Here is a 23056-nt window from a genome sequence, read left to right as displayed (position 1 = left end):
TTCATTAGCAAACAGATGTTTACTAAAATTCAAAATTCTTCTTCCCTTGGATAGTGAGATTCTTTACCCACACACCAGGGAAAAACTAAATTAGGAAGCAAACTTAGCAAGATACCCACTTGTTTATATGCAGTTTGTGAAGAAGGGCAGATTATGGCCCCCACAGAGAATAAATAGATGATTCTGTGCAATCAAATGTGAGAAACGGGAAGGCATGTAAAGTATTTTCCAGTGGTTATGAACTATGTTAAGGAAAATATTTAAAAAGTGGTTAAGTACAAATGGAAAGGTTTGAAAGCTGCAAAATCAACCTATGCCACATAAGTTCAAAAATATGATTTCAGATTCCAAACCAACAGGCATCCTTCTATGAATTTATGCTAGTCACCAGAGTCTACTTGTATGGATAAACTGGCAAAATGTTAATAGTAATACTTACTTCTACTGGGGATATTCCTACTTTTCTACTAGCATCAAAGTTATCAAAACAGAAATCCCTTTCTGTTTCTGGCAGAACCCCTTTTCTGCTATACCTTAAAGCTTCTGAGTGGGAAAACAATTATGCCTTCAAGAGGCAAATCATATGGATTTGCTTGTGTGCTTGGCAGCACACAGTAATTTCCACACATATTTGAGCAACACAGGTGCCACCAACAAAACAGATTACTATGGGATTATGATGTGGTCGCTACTGTAACAGGGTAAAGGACTCCATGATTCACAGAGCCTCTGCAGTTTTGAAAACTGCATTTACACATACTGTATGACCTATGGCTTCATCTTTGTGCCACAGGTCAAGATGGATTAAAACCCATCATCATAATCCAAAAACATAAAAAAATTCTGTAACTTTGAAACTCATTTACTCTAAAAGGACTACTAACCATTATAAGCAATAAATAATCATAAGAAATAGATTTTATTTTTCTTTAGTTTAAAGATGTTTCATCTTACAGCTGTAAACCCCAAATTCCATTGTCATCAAGCCAATATACAAAAAATTGGGGAGTCATCCACAAAAGCACACTTCACAATTGCTGCCATTTGTAATTAGCACTTTACCATGAACAACTCTCAAAAATTCCCTGACACACGGTTCACAATGCTCAGCTCTTAAGAGAACTAAAAGATGAGAAATATCTGATTTGTCCTCTCTGGGGAGGAAAAGAGACTGTGTCTTCTCTGTTAGACCAGAGCCAAGAAAGTATTTATAATGACAGCAAAAGCAGAAATGTGAGGGCAAGTGCAGAAGCAGGACTGTCAAAGCAATTAACGTGACATTAAAGTCTTGAAGCTCATTCTATACTCTACTATATGCAGCCAACTAGCTCTTCTGAGGAAGACTGTCTCAAAAATATGCAAACTTTTCTGTTCCACAGATCCACATTTGGATCTTGAGTAAGTGGCCAGGCAATTTCCAAGAGCAGTAAGGATGCATTTTGAAGTCTCATTTTTATGAAATCAAGACAAACATCTCCTTGTTGTCTACTGCCTCACATTTCTTATTGGAAAAATAAGCAACAAATATGTAGCTTCAAAATTGAGATTATACTCTGAAATAGATTCATCTCTTAAGAGCATCACACTCCTAGCAATAACACTTAAGCAACATTCCCTCTAATTGCCTGGAATATCTTAACCAAGAAGTTGCAATCACAGTGAAAACATATCTCATTAACATTAAAAATAAATCACTTACATGATAGCAGAGTAGAAGAAAAATGACAGATAGTAAGTTTTTCCTATCTCAGTGATATTTATCTGCCCATTACTGAAAACACAATAAATTAGTACCAATGAAGCTATACGTTCCTATTTGGTTTCAGAACCTTTCCTTACAAAATGCCTTTTGTCAGTTGTGACCACCTTTCGACAATAAATCCATTTTATCCTGTAACTGTGCATGCTGGCTAAAGGTAAGGAAGCTCAAGGAAAGGTCAATTAAGGAAACAGGATCTAACAGTAACCTGTTACATCCACAATGATTTGTGACTAATTTATGCTCAATTGATATGTGTAGTCACACGTGAGACACAATTTTATGTCTTTTTATTATATAGACATTGAAATCCAGCATGAAGGTTTGCATTAGCTTGAGTTAGAAATAATATGATCATTCCAAACTGAGGGCTTAAAAAAAGAAGTCTCTACAGACTTTACCTTATATCATGTGATTTGCAGTCTCTCCTAATTGTAATCCTGGCTCGTGGCAAATGTGAAACAAGTGTAAAAGACAGTTAATGTACTTGTAAACTATCTTGTACTTATCGTGATCTAAATACACACATGTTTACTTGTCGGTTAGACAAACTAGCTGAAATTATTTCACATAGAGAAAATTTCCTACTGTATGTTATCTGTTCATGTGGTTAAGTTAGCAAACTAATAAAATCCTTTATAACACAATACATTCCCCATAGATTTTTATTTCCAAATTTTATAACTGAAGAAAGCTTTTCCCCCTAGGTGTTTAAAACTTAACTATTTCTTGTATACCTCTTCCTTTAAATCCAGGCACACTATTATATTACCTCCAACTATACAATGTTCAGAGGGAGAGAAAAAAAAATTATCGCTAACTGACTGTACAAATTCGATTTAATTATATTCTAAATGCACTAGGCACTTTCCACAAATACAGGAAGACAAAGTCCAATCTGTCCTAGAGAGTTTAGAGTCTAGGAAACCTCTTAAAAATCCCTTACAGCAAGTCTGTCAAATTTTGTGATTTTTGGGTCTGACATATTGGTATTCACTAGAATAAAGACAATGACTGTGTGGTCCCATGAGGAAGCCAGGAATCCTGTTAAAATGAATGTACAAACTCATAGCATTAAGGCACAAGGGTGCAGGCATATATACACCATACACAAAGTCACAATATGATATATATCATAACTGCAAGAGTGATCGGTGTGGGATTTTTCTCTTCAGATCTTTCACAAAGAATACAATTAAATAATATCCAAAGAGTCTCCATAAACGTGCTGTTGTGGCAGTTGATTTGTTTACAATGTCCTATGTGTATACGATAGGAAAAGAACGACAAACCGGTCAAGCAGCTCACCAGGATGGTATTAAGGCACTCCAGAGTGTGTTTCAAGGATAGTGGAATAACGCCTCCTGTTACTGAAGACTACAACAAACCCAAGACATAAACCAGCAGATCACTAAAATACATCCTGTCAGGTAATAGTCCACTGAATATTCTTATGTACATGTCACTCTGTTCTCTGCAGCAGAACACAATCTTTCCTCAGAACTGGGAAACAGGTTTGTCTTTAGAAAACACTGTACAAGAGTCATAATTTCTTTGGCAGAGTCTGTGTAACGGGGAGAGTAGTTCTACACCACTGTAGACAGTGTAGAAGAGCTGTGGAAAACTGGAACCTTTTGAACACTTCCAGTGGGAGATAGAAATTCCCAGCAGAAACAGGGATGATGAAAAAACAGATTACTCACGATGACTGGGAAGCTTTCCTCCTCAACAAATAGTCCACAACATCTGGGTCAGTCTCTAATAAGCTGATAAGCACTTCATTCTGTAGATCAGGGGAAACCTATGAAGACATCAAAAAATACTCAGCTGGAGATTAATATCCTTTCACCAGCAATTTTGGTACTATGCTTAATCTAAAAGACCAAGCACAATATGTTTACAGAGAGTACATAAAATATTCAGAAGCCTCCACTTAAAAGAGAAATCTCATGTAACAAAAGATAAAGTAAGGCTAAGGATCACTTTGCACAATGTTAAATGCTGATTACTGTTGAATACAGTTGGTATCCAGTTGGCTTTTACACCTGGTAATAACAGTGGGATTACTCATGTATCACAATCTCAAAAGCTTCAGTTGAAGGTCCTCACCTTACATCCCTATTGAAAGATCTGTGGACACTGACATTTACAAATCTCCATTCCAAGGAACTGTACTTCTCTTCTTCTAGAAACAATGTGAAATGTAATTACAACAGAAGGAGAATGTTTCTTCATATATTCCATCGCATTTGACTTATTAATGTCCTTCTCTTACGGAAATTTCACGGTAATTGTTCTATCTATGTAGATCTTCAGTTGCTTCATTTCAATGAGGGCTGCCAAAGGTCAGTATTTTTCTAAATGAAGCCTTACAAATATTTAATGTTCAGGTATCCATATAGCCAAATCCTGAGATCTTAGAAGTATTTAAATTCCTGCTTATGCTCAATAAGACCTTGAATAATTACAGAGTTCACCTGTCCATAACTCAGGCTTACAAGTGGGTCCTGCTAGATCTCCAGCCACTCTGAGCAACAGGCTCAGCTGGAATTTGTGTCACCTTCTTTGAGTCTGACCTTCTGATTTGTTAACCTTCTCTTTGCACTTTGTATGGAGGTGAACCTTCAAAATCCTTGATAGTTTCAGCACATGCAGGATACAGCAATGTCTCCTGGGCACGTAGCAGAAATGGCACCCCAAAATCTGCACAAGTAAACTTTGTGCTTCCAACTGCACTTTTCAGGAGTCTTATCAATCCTTAAGTGAGTATGTCTACATCACAGTGGAACATTCAACTTGAACTTCAAAACAATGAAACAGATGAAACCATCCAAAAAACTTGAACTAACAGCCCAGGTTCACTCATGACAGATAGAACTGGAGACAAGACAATCCCAGCAAGAGGTCATCAACTGTTTTTGGATGCAACTTGTCAGGGCCTGAATATCTTGACCTTCAAGTCACACTGCATGGGCCACTTGTTCTCCCTGACATTTCCTGGGAAACAGGAATTACTAACAGATTGCCCAGAGGAATACCTCAGTTTGGGAGGTATTTAGGGAATCAAGTTACAGAAAAGGCCTACTTCTTTAAATAAGGAAATAATTAGAAAACAAATGAAGATATGCGTAATTTAATTCAAATTGATCCACAATCTCTATGAGAAACTTGTGTAACCACACACTCATTTTTTAAAATTTGTATTCAGTCTCTAACCTGGAAAAATATCTTACTGATGGTCTCTGATATACTAGTCTTTAAATAAATTATTTTATCTTTATAGGAATATATTTTTGGAAACCTAGTGTGCTGTAACTCCTTCATTTAGACAGCCCTTCTATACTGTAGAATAAACTCCAGATAAAGTTTAAGGGTAAAACAGAATCTACATCTTTCTGTCTGAAACTTCCTATTCAGTTATATATCAAGTAACTTGCAAGAATCTACTGAGAAGATTTTGTCAGTAAAATAAAAATATGTTTTTCATTATTAAAAAAAAAATCAATCTTTCATTCCATCGAAATGATTCTGAAACAGTTCCAGCTAGAATTTCAGTTCCGACAGAAACCCAAACTTAACAGTTCTATTGAGTTATAGGGCTTCCATCTGAATGAATGAGGACACATTAATGAATGAATCTTCAACTGGATTTGTACTGATGGTCTCTTTGCTAGCTTTCTACTGGGTTTTATTGCTCCTGTGCAGCAATTTTCTTCAGTTTACTTAAGTAATTTGGTAAGTGTAGACATGATATGCATGTAATTATAAATTTACAGTTATAGAGAACTACAATACTGGTATCTCAGGAAGATGTCACAATAACTATTACTAAATTAATTGTTTAACTGGCAGTTGTGTCTGAGTAGATGGATGAGAACCTGAAATTTGGGGACAGAAGAGAAGCCAAGGCACTGCTGAAATAACAGCTCTTGAGAACATACAAGGATGTATCAGAGTTGTCAGGACTCCAGTACAGTAGATATTCTGATGTTTGGTGCTGGGTGCTATTATGAGAGTCATAGCTGTTGAGACACAAAAGGTGGAGAGACCCTTGAAGTGTCTCCTTTGTGTTGTTCCCTCCTACTGATGGGGCACAGAAAGGCAGTGTGTGCCTTTCTCCGCAGTGGGGAGGCCACAGTAGCCCCTAACAGTAAAAATAAGAAATTTCATCATTATGTAGTGCTTCTTTGCAGCAGGGCTGGGTTTGGGTGCCAGGAGATGAAAATGCATGACCAAGCTGCTGTTCTCTATCCTCCATGCTGAGTCAAAGCCAAAAAGATGAAGGGTGGTTGAGTTGTGCCTCCTTGCATTGAGCTGCTGGACATAGTTCAGAGACTGGCAAAGAACAGTCCTTTATACATTTCCATAAAACATTTTAATGTATCCCTAAGTTTCACTGAAATGGAAGAATTGGATATGAAAGATCTTATCATCACTGACATCTGAAGAAAGGTTAGATTCCATCTTCTATAAGAAATCCACATTTCTTATTCCATATTGATGTTACTGATAGTGGCTTAGTAAAAACAGTCCTCAGTATCATGGGTTGTTCTGACAAACAGAACCTCCCTGACCACTAGTATGTTAGAATATCTGATATTGTGGTCTGGGTACCCCAACACATCCCGGTTTCCTAGGTTTTGGTTCACAAATGTTGTTCCAATTTCAATGCTGAAGCCAATCACAGTTTTATAACCTCCCCATATATAACAGTAACAGAAAGAAGAAAAAAAAAAAAGAAAAAAAGAAAACCAAACACAAAAGCACCTTAGTAGAAATACACTATGTTACAGCTGTAGCTGAATGTTTAAGTCCAGATGTTTTTCTTTTTTTAGTAGCATAAATGTCAAGTATAAACAGTAAAAGTTGTTCTGGAAAACAAAAGAAAACTTTTTTCCCACACTTTGTTTAACCTTCAGATGAAAGTGCAAGTGCTGAAGAGATAGAGGAAAAAATCTGTCAGAATTAAAAGAGCCCATATGTAGGTTAGTCCTTAGCCCCACCCTTTCCAGAGTGAAAGTTGGAATGTGTGCCTAAGTATTATGTACTGAGATGTGTCTGTGCTGTAAGAAGTTCTTGAAGAGAAACTTGAAGAAATCTTCAAGTATTGCAAGTATTCTTATTCAAGTATTATTTTAAACTTGATAGTGTCATCCCCATTCTGGGCCAGCAGACCTTCATCCATGAGTGCAGTTCTGTCACTTTCTTTTCCTGATGTTGAAGGAAAAATAGCACCTAACATTTCCCTAAACTGTGAAAAGCATTAAAAAAAGAAAAGAAAAAAAGACTATGCCTCAATGATACAAGAATAAAAATATATGCAAGGAAAACCACAAAGAAGTTCATCTGAGGCTAAGATTGATAGGCAGGGCTCATGACGGCTTCTCATGCTCTTCTTCCTGTTGAAATCTGATAGACACCTTCCCCTTACATGGCCATCAGCCCACAGTTCAGGCTTCTCCATCTTCTTCCAACAAGCTCTCCAGCACTCAGCTTTGCTGAAGCACTAAAGGAGGTTTTCAGAGTGTTCTTTCTGCTTTGGGAACTTATCTCCTCAGTGTAACATACTGTGCTGCTTAGTTTCAGGACATAACAACCAAAGCTATTTCCACTTTTTCAAGACTACTGGTTGTGTTAGGATGTGTATGTTTATTAAAATGAAGACGGGATAGTGCACACAGGTCTGACTGGCCTTTGCTACCCCAGAGCAGGGCCCTCTCAGGCACAAGTCATACTGAGGTAGCCTATAATTTTGTACACAAAAAGAGCACAAGGTAAAGCCACAGAATTAACTGTCCAGGTAACTGCTAGGCATTAGGAATGTGATTTAACTAAGCTGCATCTTAAGTAAACAACATGTCCAAATCCAAGGCCATTAGCCTTCTTATGAAGAACTTCCTTGCTTCAGCAAGAGAACAGAAGGGAACTCAGGAACTACACAGATTTATGTTTTACTCCTCTTATCCAACTGAAAAATGAGAAAGCTTTGTCCTTCCTCTTCATCCAAGCAACAAAAAAAGTCTCTGTTTCTTAAATTAACCGAGGATCTCTTAATCCCTGCAGAAAAACTGGTTTCCTGACTTCCAAAGCTGATATGTGAAAGGTCATTTTCAGTCTTGTCCATGCATTGCTTAGTATACAGCTGAATAGCCAACCCCATCATTTCCACAGACAGAAATCTAAGGAATATACCCTTAATTACACAGAAATCATTCTGGGCAAGATGTAAGTACACATTTTTAATACTTTTACTTACTGCAAATCATTCTCCTTGATAGAAGACTACTTTTTTTTTTACCAATACTAATTGATCCTAATGTAATGCAGTTTCTACAGTTTATTTCATCTCGTCTACTTTAAGACCAACCAGGTATTCTCTCTCTTATCTTAAAAATGTATAGGAGTAATATGAAAAAATATCCACCTACCATGAAAAGGGCTTCATAGTTTTCAATCATCTTTTGTACGACAGCTATGATAGCAGTACTCTCTTCAGCTCGAGCTGAGCTCTGAACGGAGAATTCCTTGTCTGTAGATTTCTGCTTGTGCAACAGGTTAGGGCCAAAGATGGTAGCCAGGTTAAGTGATGTCATTTTGTTCCCAGTAATCTAGAAAACAGAATATAGATGAGGTGGAGTCTCACAGGGTGTGATGTATACAGACATGTATATACACATATCTACACACACTCGAACCCCTACACACCCACATAAAACCACACACACTCTCTTCCTTATTTTCACAGACGTTTCACTCATCAAAACCAAAACCTAGCACTAAGTCAAATAAAAAATGAACAACTTTTAGAAATCTTGAAACACCTTGTTTGAACATCTCTGCAACAAGTACTGTGGGTATTCAGGATATATTTTTAAATTAACTGGAGGAGTAGAAGGTGGAAGTACTTCCTGCCCTTAGTTCCCTGGAAGCTCGACAGTGGCATACTTCTGAACTCAGAGAAACCTCCCTCCTACTTCACCATCCCAACACGTTATCATCTCTTAGGACCAAATACTGAAAACTCCTACCTTTCTCAAATAGCACTCATGATTTGAAACCTATACAGTGATACTCTTCCATGTTTAAACACTTTAGATAACTAAGGAACAGGTTCGTTATTTTTACTAGTATTTGCCTGCATTTTTGCTTGTTTGTTAGAACATGACAAATGTTTACTTGTTGGGTGAATTTTTTGGTTTGTTCTATTTTTACCTTTCTTCCTGCTTTTATAGATCTGTGCTCAAAAAAGCAATAGTAACCTGAATTTTGAGGAAGCAGAAGGCTAGGAATATATACTACACTAGACAAGAATGATTGAAAAATATGGCATACATTATTATATCAAAAATTTCATTGTTATATTTGTAATTACACTACTTTTTTTCCCTTCTCTTCTTTCAACAGAGCAAAAAGTTGGGATCATGTTCTTCTCTCTGTCTACCCCTCCCCTTGGTTGCTACTCTTTGAATGCAGAAGAAAATGCCAACAGTGAAGACTGTAAGTGAATTTCGGCCATTGTACCAGTACTTCTTGCAGGATTATAAAAAAAAAAAAATCATGAGAGTTATTTTTCATTTGTTCCAATTACACTTGAACGAACAATTTTACAAAAGGATATGAAGAGGCACCAAAAAGAGGCAGTAATGGAATTCCAAGGAATGAGTGATACAAAATGGATCTTCTCGAAGCAGTATTTTAAAATTTTTTTTGTAGTTGGTCATTTACTGAATACTCCAGTTAAACTTACAACTGTGCACTGACTATACCTGGTTTATCTTTTACAGAGCTCAACTAGACAGCACAGAGCTGACGGTAAAAAACAGTTTTTCCTTTTACTGGTGAGACCACTGTGTAATGTTGGAGAGACATCTGCACTAAGTAGGTGGATGGGCAGTCGTAGCAAACATGTTGGCTCTTTGTTCAGAGACTCATTCCAGCATGACTGTGAGAACAGCACACTCCCTTATTTGCACACCACCATGCACCCAGCTGTTTTTCGGGTGACCTGCTTTCTAAACTCTCTCTGAGTTTCAAGTCACCAAGGATGCAGAGGCATGTGGTGCCTCCGTGTGCCAGGGGTAGCCTCTGGCTGTGCCTGGATCTGCATGTGCAGGCTGTTGATACAAATAGTGAGTCTTTTCTTAGGGGCAGCCTCAGGGCATCCCTTAAAAATGTTGTAAACATATCCACTGAAATGAACTGAATGAGTAATTTTAATACAGTTAGTCATCCATCTTCATCTTTGTGAGAGAAGGGCTTTTGAAAGAAATCATGACAAGGTCCTGTGTGCCAATGCTTGGCTGTTTTCCTTCCAGTGATAGCAAACAGTCTGATAAAATACTCTCTCTTGCCCTGTATGCCTTTATTCACTTAATTTTTTAATTATTCATAAATGGCTTAAATAACTGTGAGCAGAATACTGTATTATCTATAAAAGGTATCCATTTGCACATAATATTCCTGATGCTTACAATACTGTCAAGAGAGCTTACATAAATCTGCCTTGCCAAAATACCTGTGGCAGAGCTGATGTACTGTTAAGTGGAATGAAAATGCCTTTAATACAACTGTTGGGCCAACTCAACTCTCTTAAGCAGGACCTCCTAGCCCTGCAATAAGATCCTCTTGGGTACATTCCTGAACCAACAAAGAACTTTTTGCAGGACCAAGGGGACCATGACCTTAGCTGGCTTATACATGTTTTCAAGCACAGTAAAACTGTTACAAGCTGCTCTTTCTAAGTGCTTTCCATCATAGTGGTGTAGTTTTTCACCAACTCCTTGCTAAGAACAAAAATAATACTATTTAAAGTGAATTTAAAAGTGAAATAGGCCTAGAAGTCACATGCAGCACACTGGAAGTTAGGACTTGAGGCAGAAATTAGGAAAAACTTAGTCTCAAAGGGCCAATTGTTAAAACCAGACAACTGCAAAAGGTGTCCAAATTTGATGAAATCAGTAGGATTTTCCATTAGGAAGACAAAATTCTCCAGGAGTTTCAGAAGAGTCTTAGAAGTAACCTCAGAAGTAGATTCTGCTGCAGTTCAGAGGACAGAGAAGTCCATCCCACAGATAAACCAGTTCAGTTCTGTTAAGCAGTGACAGACTGTATCCATTCCACTCAAAGTTAACAGAGTTGTCACCTTTTGCAGAGCAGTCTACTAGTCCAAGTCTTTTCCTGGTAGAAAATGGGAAGCCTGGATTTTCAGGTCTTCTCTAGTGTGAAGGGGCACAGATGCAGACGTGTGAAGCTCTGAAGTGCAGCTCAGCCCCACTGCTACAGGTATTCTTGTATCTGTGGGGTTAGTGCACACCAACCTCTCCACTGAATTTGGTCCGGACTGCAACAGTAAGGAGGCCAGAAGGAAAACAGGCAAAGATGAACACCCTGACTCCAACTAGTGATGAGGTCTGTCAGTTGAAAGGATACAGCTGGAGTTCCTGTCCTTTGTTTTTTATTTTTCACTACTTAGGAAGCTAAAGGAACTAAGAAGTGAACTGCTGTGTCCAAAGGTCATATAAGAAAGTAACAACAGAGAACAAAAAGAGAATGAAAAAGCATATTCTTGCATGCCTGACCTCTTCTGAGTACTTTTTCCATAGAACATAATAGGATAAAAGAAGGTTAGATGAATAACATTAAGAACAAGGTTGGTTACGCTGTGAATCAACCAAAGGAGGTTGTAGATGCTTTACTGACTAAGTCATACAAAAATTAAACTTTCACAGCCCTAAGAACATAGTAAACAACCAAATGGCAAAAGTGTAGGCAAGTAGATTAAATGCCTCCCATCTTTCACAGGTATACCACCACTGTGAATGTTTCAAGGCTTTCAAGATCTCTTTTCAGACCATCAATTAAGCAAAGTCAAAGGATACAAGTGATCAGGACTTACCTCTTGGCCATCTTTGTCTCTGGTGTCTTCTGCATGGCCAGCTACTGTGGAGAGGAACTGCAGCAGCCGGTGTAGGGTATCGCAGTTACAAGGAGGTAGAAGATAAATGAGAAGCTGTAAGGTGCTTAGCTGTTCATCTGGCTCTAATACTAAGAGGGGAAAAAATATATTCTAAGAAAATCACTCCAACTAACCTAAAAGAAGAACAAATAGACTGTTCCAAGCCCAAGGGAAGGCATAAGAATAGCTTTGTTTAAGGATCATTTCCCTTAGAACGTCAGAAGAAAAAGAGAAAACTTGAAGGAAATATCAAAAGTGCAACAACTACTATTATGAGATTTTTGCCTTGGTTGATAAACATTTCACTCACAAATTCATAGGAACTTTTCTCATTCTATAAGAGAGCAAAATCCATGTTGCACACTCCATTGCTGCAACTGGACTCCAAAATTCTGCTTACTTTTCTATTTACTCCATTCATTTAAGTACAGCTCCTGGTATATACAGTAGCTGGCAAGTCAGGTTTCAGTATAGCCATTTTTAATCAGTTTTCTTACAATTTTGCCTCTTACAGAGGTCCTGGGAGATTGGAAAAACAAGTAGAGATATAAAGGATATTCTGCAAACACCACCACTTGAACCTCAATGGTAGCCAGTAAGACAAGACAGAGGCAGGATCTCACACATGGGAGCTAGAAAGATTCTGAAGAACACAAACCGGGCAGCAGCTGAAGCTTGAAGGGTCCAACTTTACTTTTTCCTAAATTTGTGAGAGTCTGCACTCAGGCAACACATTGTACTTAATATGATGCCTTTGAGGACCATTAACTATGAAGAAACTTGAATATTTTAAGCTAGGATGGAATTTTGGTCAGTGAACAGCTCTAAAAATTTTAAGATACTGGGATTCAAACTGGAGTCTGTGATCAGGTACTGCTGAACCAATGACAGGGTCAGATTTTAATAGATAACATGAATCACATCCTATATACAAATGCAAAAATATGTATGAGTGAAATAATTGGTGTTCTAGTTTTCTGGATTACACTTACACGGTATGAACACAAAGGAAAAACCTCAGTAAATTTATACTAAAGGATATACTATATTATTTATATTATATACAATATTATATTATTATAGTATAGTATATTATATATAGTATAGTATATTAGAATATACTATATTGTTTATAATACATTATACAAATATTTGGAGCAAATCAAGGCTAAAGCCTTAAATGCACAGAATAAAAGAAGATGATTAGTAGAGATAAAAGAATTCAGTCAGGTTAGTTTTTCAAAATTGGTAAATAAAGATGCTGCAGAGCTCACAGACAGTATTGATGAAAGGTGTATAAAGTTCTCTGGTGAGAAGCGGGTCAGGCATGTCACGCAGAAATTCCTTTAACAAAGCAGCAACATCATGAATGCTGTGCTCTTCATCTAATACAACATCTATGCCTCGGTCAAACTCTTCGCGTAACTGGAAAAGAACATGACAGAAAACCACAGTCACTTACTGTCCCAATTAATACATCCCAACATAGAAAATCTTTTAAGAAGTAGATTTACTAATTTTCACTTTTGAGCTTGGGCATGACTAGTTTTTGGTAAGGTAAAAGATATAATTCATGTCCAATTGTTGTTTATTTCATGATACATGACTTAAGGTTTGTACTAGACTGTAATAAAATATAGTTTTTTCTTTCCAGCTAATAAATGACACTCTTACATGAAAAAATGTGCCCAAGTATAATTTTTGCAGAAATGTAAGATTCATATCAAAGGCAGAAACCAGGGAGAATAAGGAAAATTGAAAGAAAGGCTTTCTTATACCACCTTACTGCATTATCCCTAGAACTAGAAAAACTAAAATTGCATTTCATAACATTTACAATTTTGTACAAAAACGTTAATAATAAGATAATGTTAATATCCACCAAACTCACATTTCTCTTGTGATTTAAGACTCTACGTAAGGATAGCAGCAAAGAGACAGGTTTACTCAAACAGCACGGCACTCGTCCACATACACCTTGTTCTGCCTTTTAATTTAGTTATATTCACTAAGTGATCATCATTACGGAGTTAACATTACAAGGTATTGCTACTTTTTTTCCAGCTATGGTCCTCAGACAAATTCCGTATAATTCAAAGGCATCATGCTTCCAAAAGGCAGAAGAAATTCCTCTCCCACATCCAAGATACCTTATGAAGAGATAAAAGCCTGCCCTTCTGGAGAGATTTCCCAGCACCAAGAGCAGAATGCTTTCCTCAGGTTGACAGCTCCACTTTTTACTCTCTTTTCAGTTTGAAAAGAGTCAAGATGTTTTAAAACTATTTCCTAGAGAAAATTCATACCTTTGCTAACATTATGAGGTATCACAATCTATCTTCTCAGAGAGTAATTACAGCTAAACCTTACTAAAAAAGGAAATTTGAGGTATCAGATTTCTTTACCAGGAATATTACAGACGTAACAAAAAGAGGAAAGAAGCTAAGTCACAAGCAAACTATGTGCCTGTGATAATTTGTGGCAAATCCTGACCATGTGCAAATCTATCTTGAGTGTGTACAGCATGAAAATCCTGTGTTTTCAGTTGAAATTGTCTTTCATAATGACTGTGAAAGGTATTGTCTGAAAACCACAGCCTCCATTCTAATTTATTAGGATTACTTTTAACATTATTCATATCAGTCATTACTAATAATGAATAATTATTCTACTAAGACCAGAATATGTTCTTTATCTAGTATTATGCTTCCCCCTGCTGATTTGTGGTCAAAGATTTTTCAGTGCCAACTTGAGGACTTCATTCCCGGCTCGATTCTACTCTCCAGACTGGTGGCAAATGCAGAACATCTCCATGGAGCACCATGAATTACCTCAATCCAGAAGATTTCTTCTGCATTTACTGCCCAAAAGTAGCTGAGGAAACAGCTTAGCACTGCATCAGGAATTGAGACTTCCCAAATAGCTGTCTAAATCATAAACTGCTGTTACAGCCTTGAATATGGCATTTCTGATATCTAATGAGGTCTATAGAGATGTCCTATGCAGCACCATATCAGATAAGCTTTGGTGAGACATGGTCACATTTCAGGCCCAGGTACCACGGTTGTTTAAAGTGTGTATTTTTAAGTTTAAACTTTAGGTCTCTCAGACTCCACTCAGAGGGAATACTTTCAGACTTTTGGAAGATACTTATGTTGAACTACAGCATCCACTGGAGCTTATGATATGAGAGATGAGGACATCCATACTGGGAGAGGGGATGGGAGAGCAGAGCTCCAGCCATGTCACTCTGCAACCTCAGGGTTGAAGCTGCCACCAAGTCACCAGGCCCAGCATCGAGGGCTGCCCACCCTAACCTTGGCAAGAACACTCTGCTCAAGCGTCTGTATTGTTTCTGGGCACAACATGGTACCTGGCATCCCAATGCACCAGACCTACCACCTTGAGTCAACACGAGCTCAGGCATCTTTGTCCTACACCCCACTGAGCGTGAAGGAGGAGGTTTGTAATAGGTGCACTTGTTCTGGATTTTCTCTTCCTTATGTATTTATTGCAATAAACTACAGTGGAAACATTACATTTTCTAACTGGGAAAGGAAGGAAAACAAAAATATGCTTACTTTCTAGACAAGGAAAACTAATGAACAGCTGCAAAAGCACACCAAAATCTGAGTCCTGGGTTTGGCTTTCCATGGTTCAGAAAATGAGTGGAATTTTAATTGAATCCAGACTTTCCCATGTGTTCATGTTGACAGCATTTATTATTGTAACTGCAAGGGCCAAGTTGATGCTTCCTTGTTGTTTAATGAAATATATCAGTTTATGTAGTTCAATAAATTAGTCAGTGTAATAGAACACATAGATACCCAAATCTTTTTATTTCCTCACCTTTTGAAAACACAAGAAAAATCGGTGAAAGTCATTGATGTTCAAAGTAAAGCTTAGTTCACAAGTAAATGATAGAAGCTCTCTGCTTCCAGAGGTATGATGCAATTGTACTCACCCCTAAATGATAATGTATGTTTTGACATTAAAGCTTGCAAGGCAACTTCAATACTTTATCTAGTTCAGTGCTGACCTAACAACTGCCTCTGCAGACCATGAATGTTTTTAGCTTGGTGTTACACCAGCCACTCAACAACAGAAACTGCTAGAGAATAAGCTACAAACCAGCAGGCTATACTGTCCTACCAGCCAAAATCAATTCAGTTTAGCTACTCAAGGTAACTTGACAGAGCGACAAAACATTACACTGTTTTTGCAACAAAGTACTTCTGGGATCAGATGCAGTCAAGCTTTCTTTTGCTTTTTTTTCTGTTTGATGCTTTTTGTCTTATACTTCCTGGGAGGGGTATTTTTCTGTAATGTTTTATCCCCTCCTTAAACATCACACAAACATTAATTACTATTTCTTACTGCTCTAACTCAATGTATTCCCAACTTCTGGAAATAACAATGCAATATCTAGGGGTGAGGTAACACCCACTTCTGACTTTGTCTCTGAAACCTAATTTTACACCACCTTTGATTTTTCATCATTTGGCTGAAAATAAGACTTGGAAGGACCTGCTCTGACCTTCAAGTTTAGCACGGGTAAAAGAGAGGTGACATTTAGGAGCAGCAATCTGAGGGTCAAAGAAATTGTTCTGTACTTGCATGTTTTCTCATACCGTGAGTTTTCCAAAAAAGATTTACAGTTTGAGTTTACTTTGGGAGCTTCAGCTGTTTCCGAGATGAAATGAACAGCCAAGTTGTTTTTTTTTTCCCTACAGTGTAACCTTTGGAAAATTTCATCACTGTGGTCTGTTTGGATCTCCAACCCTGTGATACTTTTGCAGAGTAAAACATAACAGACTGTTAACCTGCTGAGAACCTGACAAGGATTTCACCAGATGTAAAAGATACTGGAAATGGCCTGTTATGAGCCATCAGAAAAACAAGACACTGATCCAGAAACCCTGAATTTCACCAGGTGATGGAAAGGGAGGAAATCACAACAAATGGAATCGGATTTGTTTGTATTGTAGCTGGAAGGAAAATCATATCATAGAAGGAAAACCATATCCATATCCACTCACCTGTCGTACTCTCTTTTTTGAGCTTCCAACTCTGAATATTCCTACTGTCTGGAGACCTGCAAGTGTAGCACATCATAGAACTGTTTTATCATTAAATTTTCTCCTGACAATTGCATTCAACCCAAGCAATCTGAGCTATATGTGTACTTAAAAGAATAATAAAAAAACTAGTAACATATTTCTCTACAAACTTGTACTTACCAGGCTGAGGCAAGACTCAGTTGTGATTAAGAAGCCATCCACTGTGGTTTTTAAGGACCTCACCTAATCTGCAAAATGGTATCTCTGTGACATTTCTTGTGATGCCATTTTGGTAGTGCCACTGCTGCTGCATGAGGAACAGAGGTATGCAGAGAGTGAGGCACTGCTCAGGGTTTGGAGGTGGCACTTCCAGGACTGTCATCCAAGGGAACAGGTTATAAAATAACTAAATGTGTGAGCATTGAGCTGTGTCTTTGGATACAGGAAGCAGTTGGTGTTTGGGGTTACTCACTGGCTCTATAGTGCCTCTCAAGACAAAGTTGAGTTTCCTTCAAAGGGACATAAATAGGGCACTCAGGCAGACCATGAGAGGCAAGAACTCTACATGGGAGTTGTACAGTTTATAGGGTAGGAACAGTTTTTATACAGAGGGAAAGCTATAAAGAAGCAAAGTGCAGAAGTGTGTCATTTAGACTTAAAGTGATTTGGAAATGGGTGTTGCCTGCTATTCCATAAGAAATTAGTTCAAACCTTCATCTAGCTCTGTAGATACCACCAGAGTATCAAACAAACAATAACATGGTTATCAAATGGACATACTTTGCAGACTAACAGGACCAGACAAATCTGAGAGTAAATGCTACCCTAGAGGTGACGTGGCCTTTAGCAATGGTAATGTGAGTGGAAATTTTAGAGCCTTAAGGAGCTGTATACTTAATATAATTTTACAGAGTTATACATTTTTGCAAAAAGGATGGAATTATCTACAAGCTACACTTATAACGAAGGGATGTGTCACTTTGCAATGGTGTTTGGAATTGCAGATTTTCATCAGAGAAATTCAGACAGGATTCTGCTTTCTTGTTTTTAGTCTCAACCTGACATATCACTTCAGATCTTCTGTCTTTGATTAACAGAATATTACACTGATGGAATACCATTTAGTAAACCTAGAGACATTAGCAGGGAATCATCCTAGATGGAGATACACACATTGGGCAAAACCCACAAGCTGGTTATCAGTCCCTGGAAAGACATACAGTATTTGTTCTACACTTGACTCTTACAGGGAGTCAAGCTTTACATCTCTGAGACATGATACCAGGAAAGACAGGTAAGGTGAACAAGGACAGGAGCTTTTATGGCTAAAAACATAACCATTTTTTGTCATATAATGTTCAAAATTATCATTTAAAGCATTTATCAGAAAATGCTGATGATTTGTTGCTGAAAAATCAGCCTAAAGGCTTTAGAAATCAGAAAGGCTTAAGAATCAGAAACTTGGTCCATCATGTAGCCTTGAATAATGTTCCTACAGGATTCTTGCTAGAACTGGAAGTCCTCTATGATCCCAGTGAGCAAACAGTGATGTCCATCTTTTGCAATCTTTAAATTTCCCTAAGTCGTTCAGTCGCAATGACTGTCTTGTGGACAGCAGATTAAATTGAAAAATGAAGAACATCACTATTTGCCCCAAATTATATCATATTATTGTGTTGTGGGGTACTATAGTGCACTCTTAGACAATGAACTCATCATAAATTTCCTTTAAGAGAAAACTTCCATGTAAAGCAAATATTTTAGTAAAGAGTGTTGTACAGAAAAGAATCATTGTTATGACAGTGGGTTAAGGGGATCAAAAAAATTATCACAGATGATCAAGTGACATAAAATCACAATATCCAAATGATACTCAGCTGAATGGTTTTTTTGGCTGACTCAGATACTTTTATGTTCTCCAGACTCAGCTATCCTTGCTTAAAGGGATGCAAGTCATTCATCTCAACCTTAATCATCCAACACTTATTCATCAGCCATGGTATCTAATCTCTGTAAAAGACTAACAGTGACTATCTTTTGCAGTGTTCCTTGATATATTTGTAAGCAACATAGTTTTCAATTACAAATTGTAAAAGCTCAGCATTGTTGTTTAAATTGCAGTGCCTCATCTGCAAAAGCCTTTCATTCAGAGTCAGTAAATTATTTCTTTCTGGTGAAATTAGGCATCAAATGCATCATTTGGTGTTGCAGTCACCATTATTTTATGGTTTATTATCTGACCATGTGATAACTCTGTCTTGCTGCAGCCAAGTTATTTCAATTCTCATTAAAAAACTTTACAAGACTAAGACAGTTTGGCAGAGATGCTGAACAGATACCTTGACTGACTATTGTTTCTGCATTACATAAAGCTGTGGGAGGTTCGTGTCTGGACAACCATGAAGACATGAGAAGAATATTGGCAGGAGTCTGTAACTCCCTTTGGAGAGAGCAGCCCTGAGCCTTAGGCTGGTCAGGAGGAATCAAGTCAGAGACAAACTGAGTAGTCAGACTTCAAGCCTTGTAGAGAACAGGAAAAAGCTTCTCGAAGCTTAATATATATTTAGCATGGGATTTTTTCTTTTTCTGTCTTCAAATATCAGAAGTCTTGCACTGTAGTATAAACAGTTCATTTAGCTCTCACACCATAAGATCCACTGGTTGTGAAGAAAGACTGACTGGCACATTTCAAACTTTTATTCTCAAGGTATAGGTAAACCTGTGGAGTGTGAAGAGTCGTTCCTGCAGAGCTGAGCACCCCAATAAAAGATGAGTGACCTCCAAGAAAATCTCCATCCCCACACTCTATGGGCCAGTTTCCAAGCTTGTAGCACAGAGCCCTAGTTAGGGAATTTATCATCTAAGTACGAGACAAGTAAGTCTCATACTGTGAGACTATCTTTAGCAAGAGGCAAAATAGGAGGGAAAGTGTCTAACTTTCAAAGATGACCTTGCAATTGGAAGCATATAGTTTCTTCTTAAAATGTGCATTTATTTATATTATAGTAAAAATACATCTGCCCCTCCTGGGAAAACAAAATATTCTTACCATGCTTTTCCAAGTGCTGGCAGCAACTATCCACAAGCCGGGGAACCTGCCTGTAGATAGGGTTCAGGCTTAGTTTCTTATCTCTTGCCTTTTCTTTCTTGCTCTGGGCTTCTGCTGGCAAAGACAGCTGTAGAGCCTCCAACAATCGTGACTGATTGTCATCAAGATCTGTAATAGAGTCCACAGACATCGCACCCTGTAAAATACACACATATGAATAATCAGTATGGCTGGAGAAATATAAACGTCATAGGACCTCATCTAACAAAGAATTTGCCTACCTGCATTTTAAACAAACTAATATGAAAATATAATTTGCTACAAAGTTTTTATAAATTAATGAAGTTATAATACCAGTGTAATGGATGGGAAAATCACAATGGTACCAATGCTATTCTTAACATATTACAAGAAATACAAATTAAGATATTGGAAAACCTAAGAGCTTTCCACTCATTCGCCACATCTTTTTACTGTTATAAACCTGCACATACTGTAGGACAAGGGTGAATCACTGTCTGTGTGTGTACATCAGCAGTACCATATTTATGTGCATGGAGACAAATACACATTTTTAAACCTGATTCCCTACTTCTTCTGTAGCTTGGACCATTGTATCAGTGAAACTCATGCAAACAGATTTAAAACTATACACTATATAGTCAAGAGTTAATATCACAAATACATACAGCTGTGGAGTTTGAATTAATCCCACATTATCACAGAACAAAGACACACCAGAGAAGCAGAGGGGTAATATTCTTTAGATAATTCTACTTCATGTATCTTCATATTTCAAAATCATTAAAATTCCAATGAAAGCTTTGAAAGCTATGTTTGGATTACAGCAAGGCACAGAAGTTCAAGCAGTCTGTAAAGGAAAAAGCAGTACAAGCAGCAGGAGGTTTATGGTATGTTTCAATGTTCACACTTGAAAAATAAGTGGGTTTTTTTTCAAACCACAAGATTACTGTCAATTCAAAATTACCAATTTCCTCAACTGTTATTAAACTTATCAGGCAGAAACATTTTAGAGGACATATAGGCTTACAAATAATAATAAAACAAAAAGAAAATTTTTGGGGTTTATTCCTATTAAAAATATGTTGTAAAGTTTTTTCTTTCTTTCCAAAACACAGCACAAATTTTACAGTAACATAAAAAGTACTGTACAGGGATCCAGTGTGTCATGTAAAGAAGAAAATATAAATTCCTACTCAAAACTTTGCTGAAAACTATAGTTTCTTAAAAGCACACTGTTCTGATGACAGGTATTTTATAGACTGCTAGTTAGATCTCAATGTGTATTATATGAGAACATTCCCTTGCAGCCTGCAAGGGAATTTCAAGCTCTAGAAGTATTTTCTTCCATCAGCCCAGCCAACCAAACTTTACAAATATTTCCAACTCATAAAAAGTCCAATGAGATTTCAAATTCATTAAAAATTTCTAGTTTGTAATGTCTTTTCAAAAAAAAACATTTAACTTACCAGGTATAATTGTTTCTTATAACTCATGGAAGACATATAAATAAAGCACAGTGAAGTTTTTATTTTTTTTTACCCACATTTTTATATGCAATTACTAGACCCTTTAGAATGCAACTTTTGACGTTTATTTCTGATGTCTCTCAAAAGTACATCTGCTTGATTCCCTTTACCATTTCCTGCCAAATGGAAACAAAAACAAACAAACAAGCAAACAAAAACCTGAAACCAAACAAGAAACTCTGGCTAGGATCCATGTGTGTTAAATTCCAACTGAACGATTTTTTGATTTTGTTTTTAATAGTTTGGCATTCCAGACATCAAGTTAATTGATTGACACTGAAAATCCTAACAACGCCCTGACCGCTGCAGCTCCCAAGCAGATCCTATACGACACATGCCCTCCTTTATACCCTGCCTTAACTGGTCCTCTCCTGTCTGCAAAGCATCCTCATCTCATGAATCATTATTATCACAGAGTCACTTAAGTCGGATTCAGATCCCTAAAATAGATGTAAATGCAGTCAGTTCACCGTTGTCCTTGGGCATTTTATCAAACTTGTGGATTAACTGGAGTTAGCTTTAAGAAGGGTGACCTTAAGTTCAGTGACTGAAGTACAGCACTGCTTGGCAATACCAAGTCCAGGTCAGCTCTGATGTTAAACTTCAAAGTGTACAGGAAAACACTACCAACATATTCCATGGATCCAGCTCAAACTCATCTAGACCTATTAGTTCAGGCTCAGACAGATCTATAGGACAGCTGAGGAACAACGGAGGAGACTGTGCTCACTGCTGCCCACTACTCCAGGACTAGTAACACATACACAGTGATACTTGGACTGCAGTGCCCAACAACAGAAGAAAAACAAGTTCCATCTGCTAGGCATTACCTGTGTACATAATGGATACCAGTCCCTGCTCCCCCATGACAAGCTCAAAATCTAAATAAGCTGGGCAAGTCGTATGCTAAACACACAGAAACACAAAGGAAAGTGAAATTTAAAGAGAAGATGGAAAGAGCAAAAACAAAATCAAGGCCAGAGGAATAGGTGTTCAATGAAGGTCAGATGAAGCTTTTCTTTACCATTTTACTTTTTTAGGGTTTTAGAAGGTTTTTTCTCTTTTGAAAAGACGAGCAACATTTCAATTCCATACATTATGCTATTTCAGTAGTAAAGCAGTATGACTGAACTCCTCATACTTAAATAAATTCTGGTTGTATTATATATATAAAGTATTAACAGGGAGTCAGAATTCTCTACAATAGGCACACAGAAAGTGCTTTGATGATAACCAGGGCCTGAACTTCCAACCGCTGGACAAAAATTATACACAGAAAATGCAGCAACAGTGATTTCTGTCAAGCTCTTGGAGGAGACAGAACCACAGCACTCATACCATGAGCTCTGCAGCCAGCATTACTTTATATCTCTTATTGAAAGTCTCAGCTGAGTGTTTGAAGACTCACTGGAATACACAAAGTGAATGACACAGTAGCAAACAAGTGAATGGTACGGTGATAAGCAATCCCTCACATTTAAGTCAGAGAGAACTGCACTCCAGGTGTCTGTGCAGCATTTGTGTGATAAACCAGTTGTAACAGTTGCATGTACTAATGAATCATTTTTAAATTTTTTTGTAAGCATTTGTCTTCCTACACTTGAAAATAAACAGTGCAATAGCGCTCAAGAGATAAAAGGTAAGTGCAGGCTTCCTTACCATCCCCTAAAAAAACTCAAGAGAGAG

At 37.5% G+C, this 23056-nt stretch overlaps 1 protein-coding gene across 1 annotated transcript in view; it reads right to left on the bottom strand.

The window, feature by feature from the left end:
• The window catches only part of ARHGAP6 (Rho GTPase activating protein 6), a 63140-nt gene that overhangs the window by 8106 nt on the left and 31978 nt on the right, over positions 1-23056 (bottom strand). The window contains exons 4-9 of the mRNA XM_008926814.3: positions 19821-20016; positions 16751-16806; positions 12989-13139; positions 11655-11803; positions 8188-8367; positions 3463-3560 (exon numbers count right to left, since the gene is read on the bottom strand). Coding sequence (XP_008925062.2) covers positions 3463-3560; positions 8188-8367; positions 11655-11803; positions 12989-13139; positions 16751-16806; positions 19821-20016 — 830 coding nt within the window. The remainder of the gene's footprint in view (positions 1-3462; positions 3561-8187; positions 8368-11654; positions 11804-12988; positions 13140-16750; positions 16807-19820; positions 20017-23056) is intronic.

The sequence above is a fragment of the Manacus vitellinus genome, unplaced genomic scaffold (genome assembly GCF_001715985.3).
Source record: "Manacus vitellinus isolate BGI_N305 unplaced genomic scaffold, ASM171598v3 scaffold_7_pilon, whole genome shotgun sequence".
NCBI lineage: Eukaryota > Metazoa > Chordata > Aves > Passeriformes > Pipridae > Manacus > Manacus vitellinus.
Note: the sequence above shows the minus strand (reverse complement) of the source record. Positions and strands in the feature narration are given on the sequence as shown.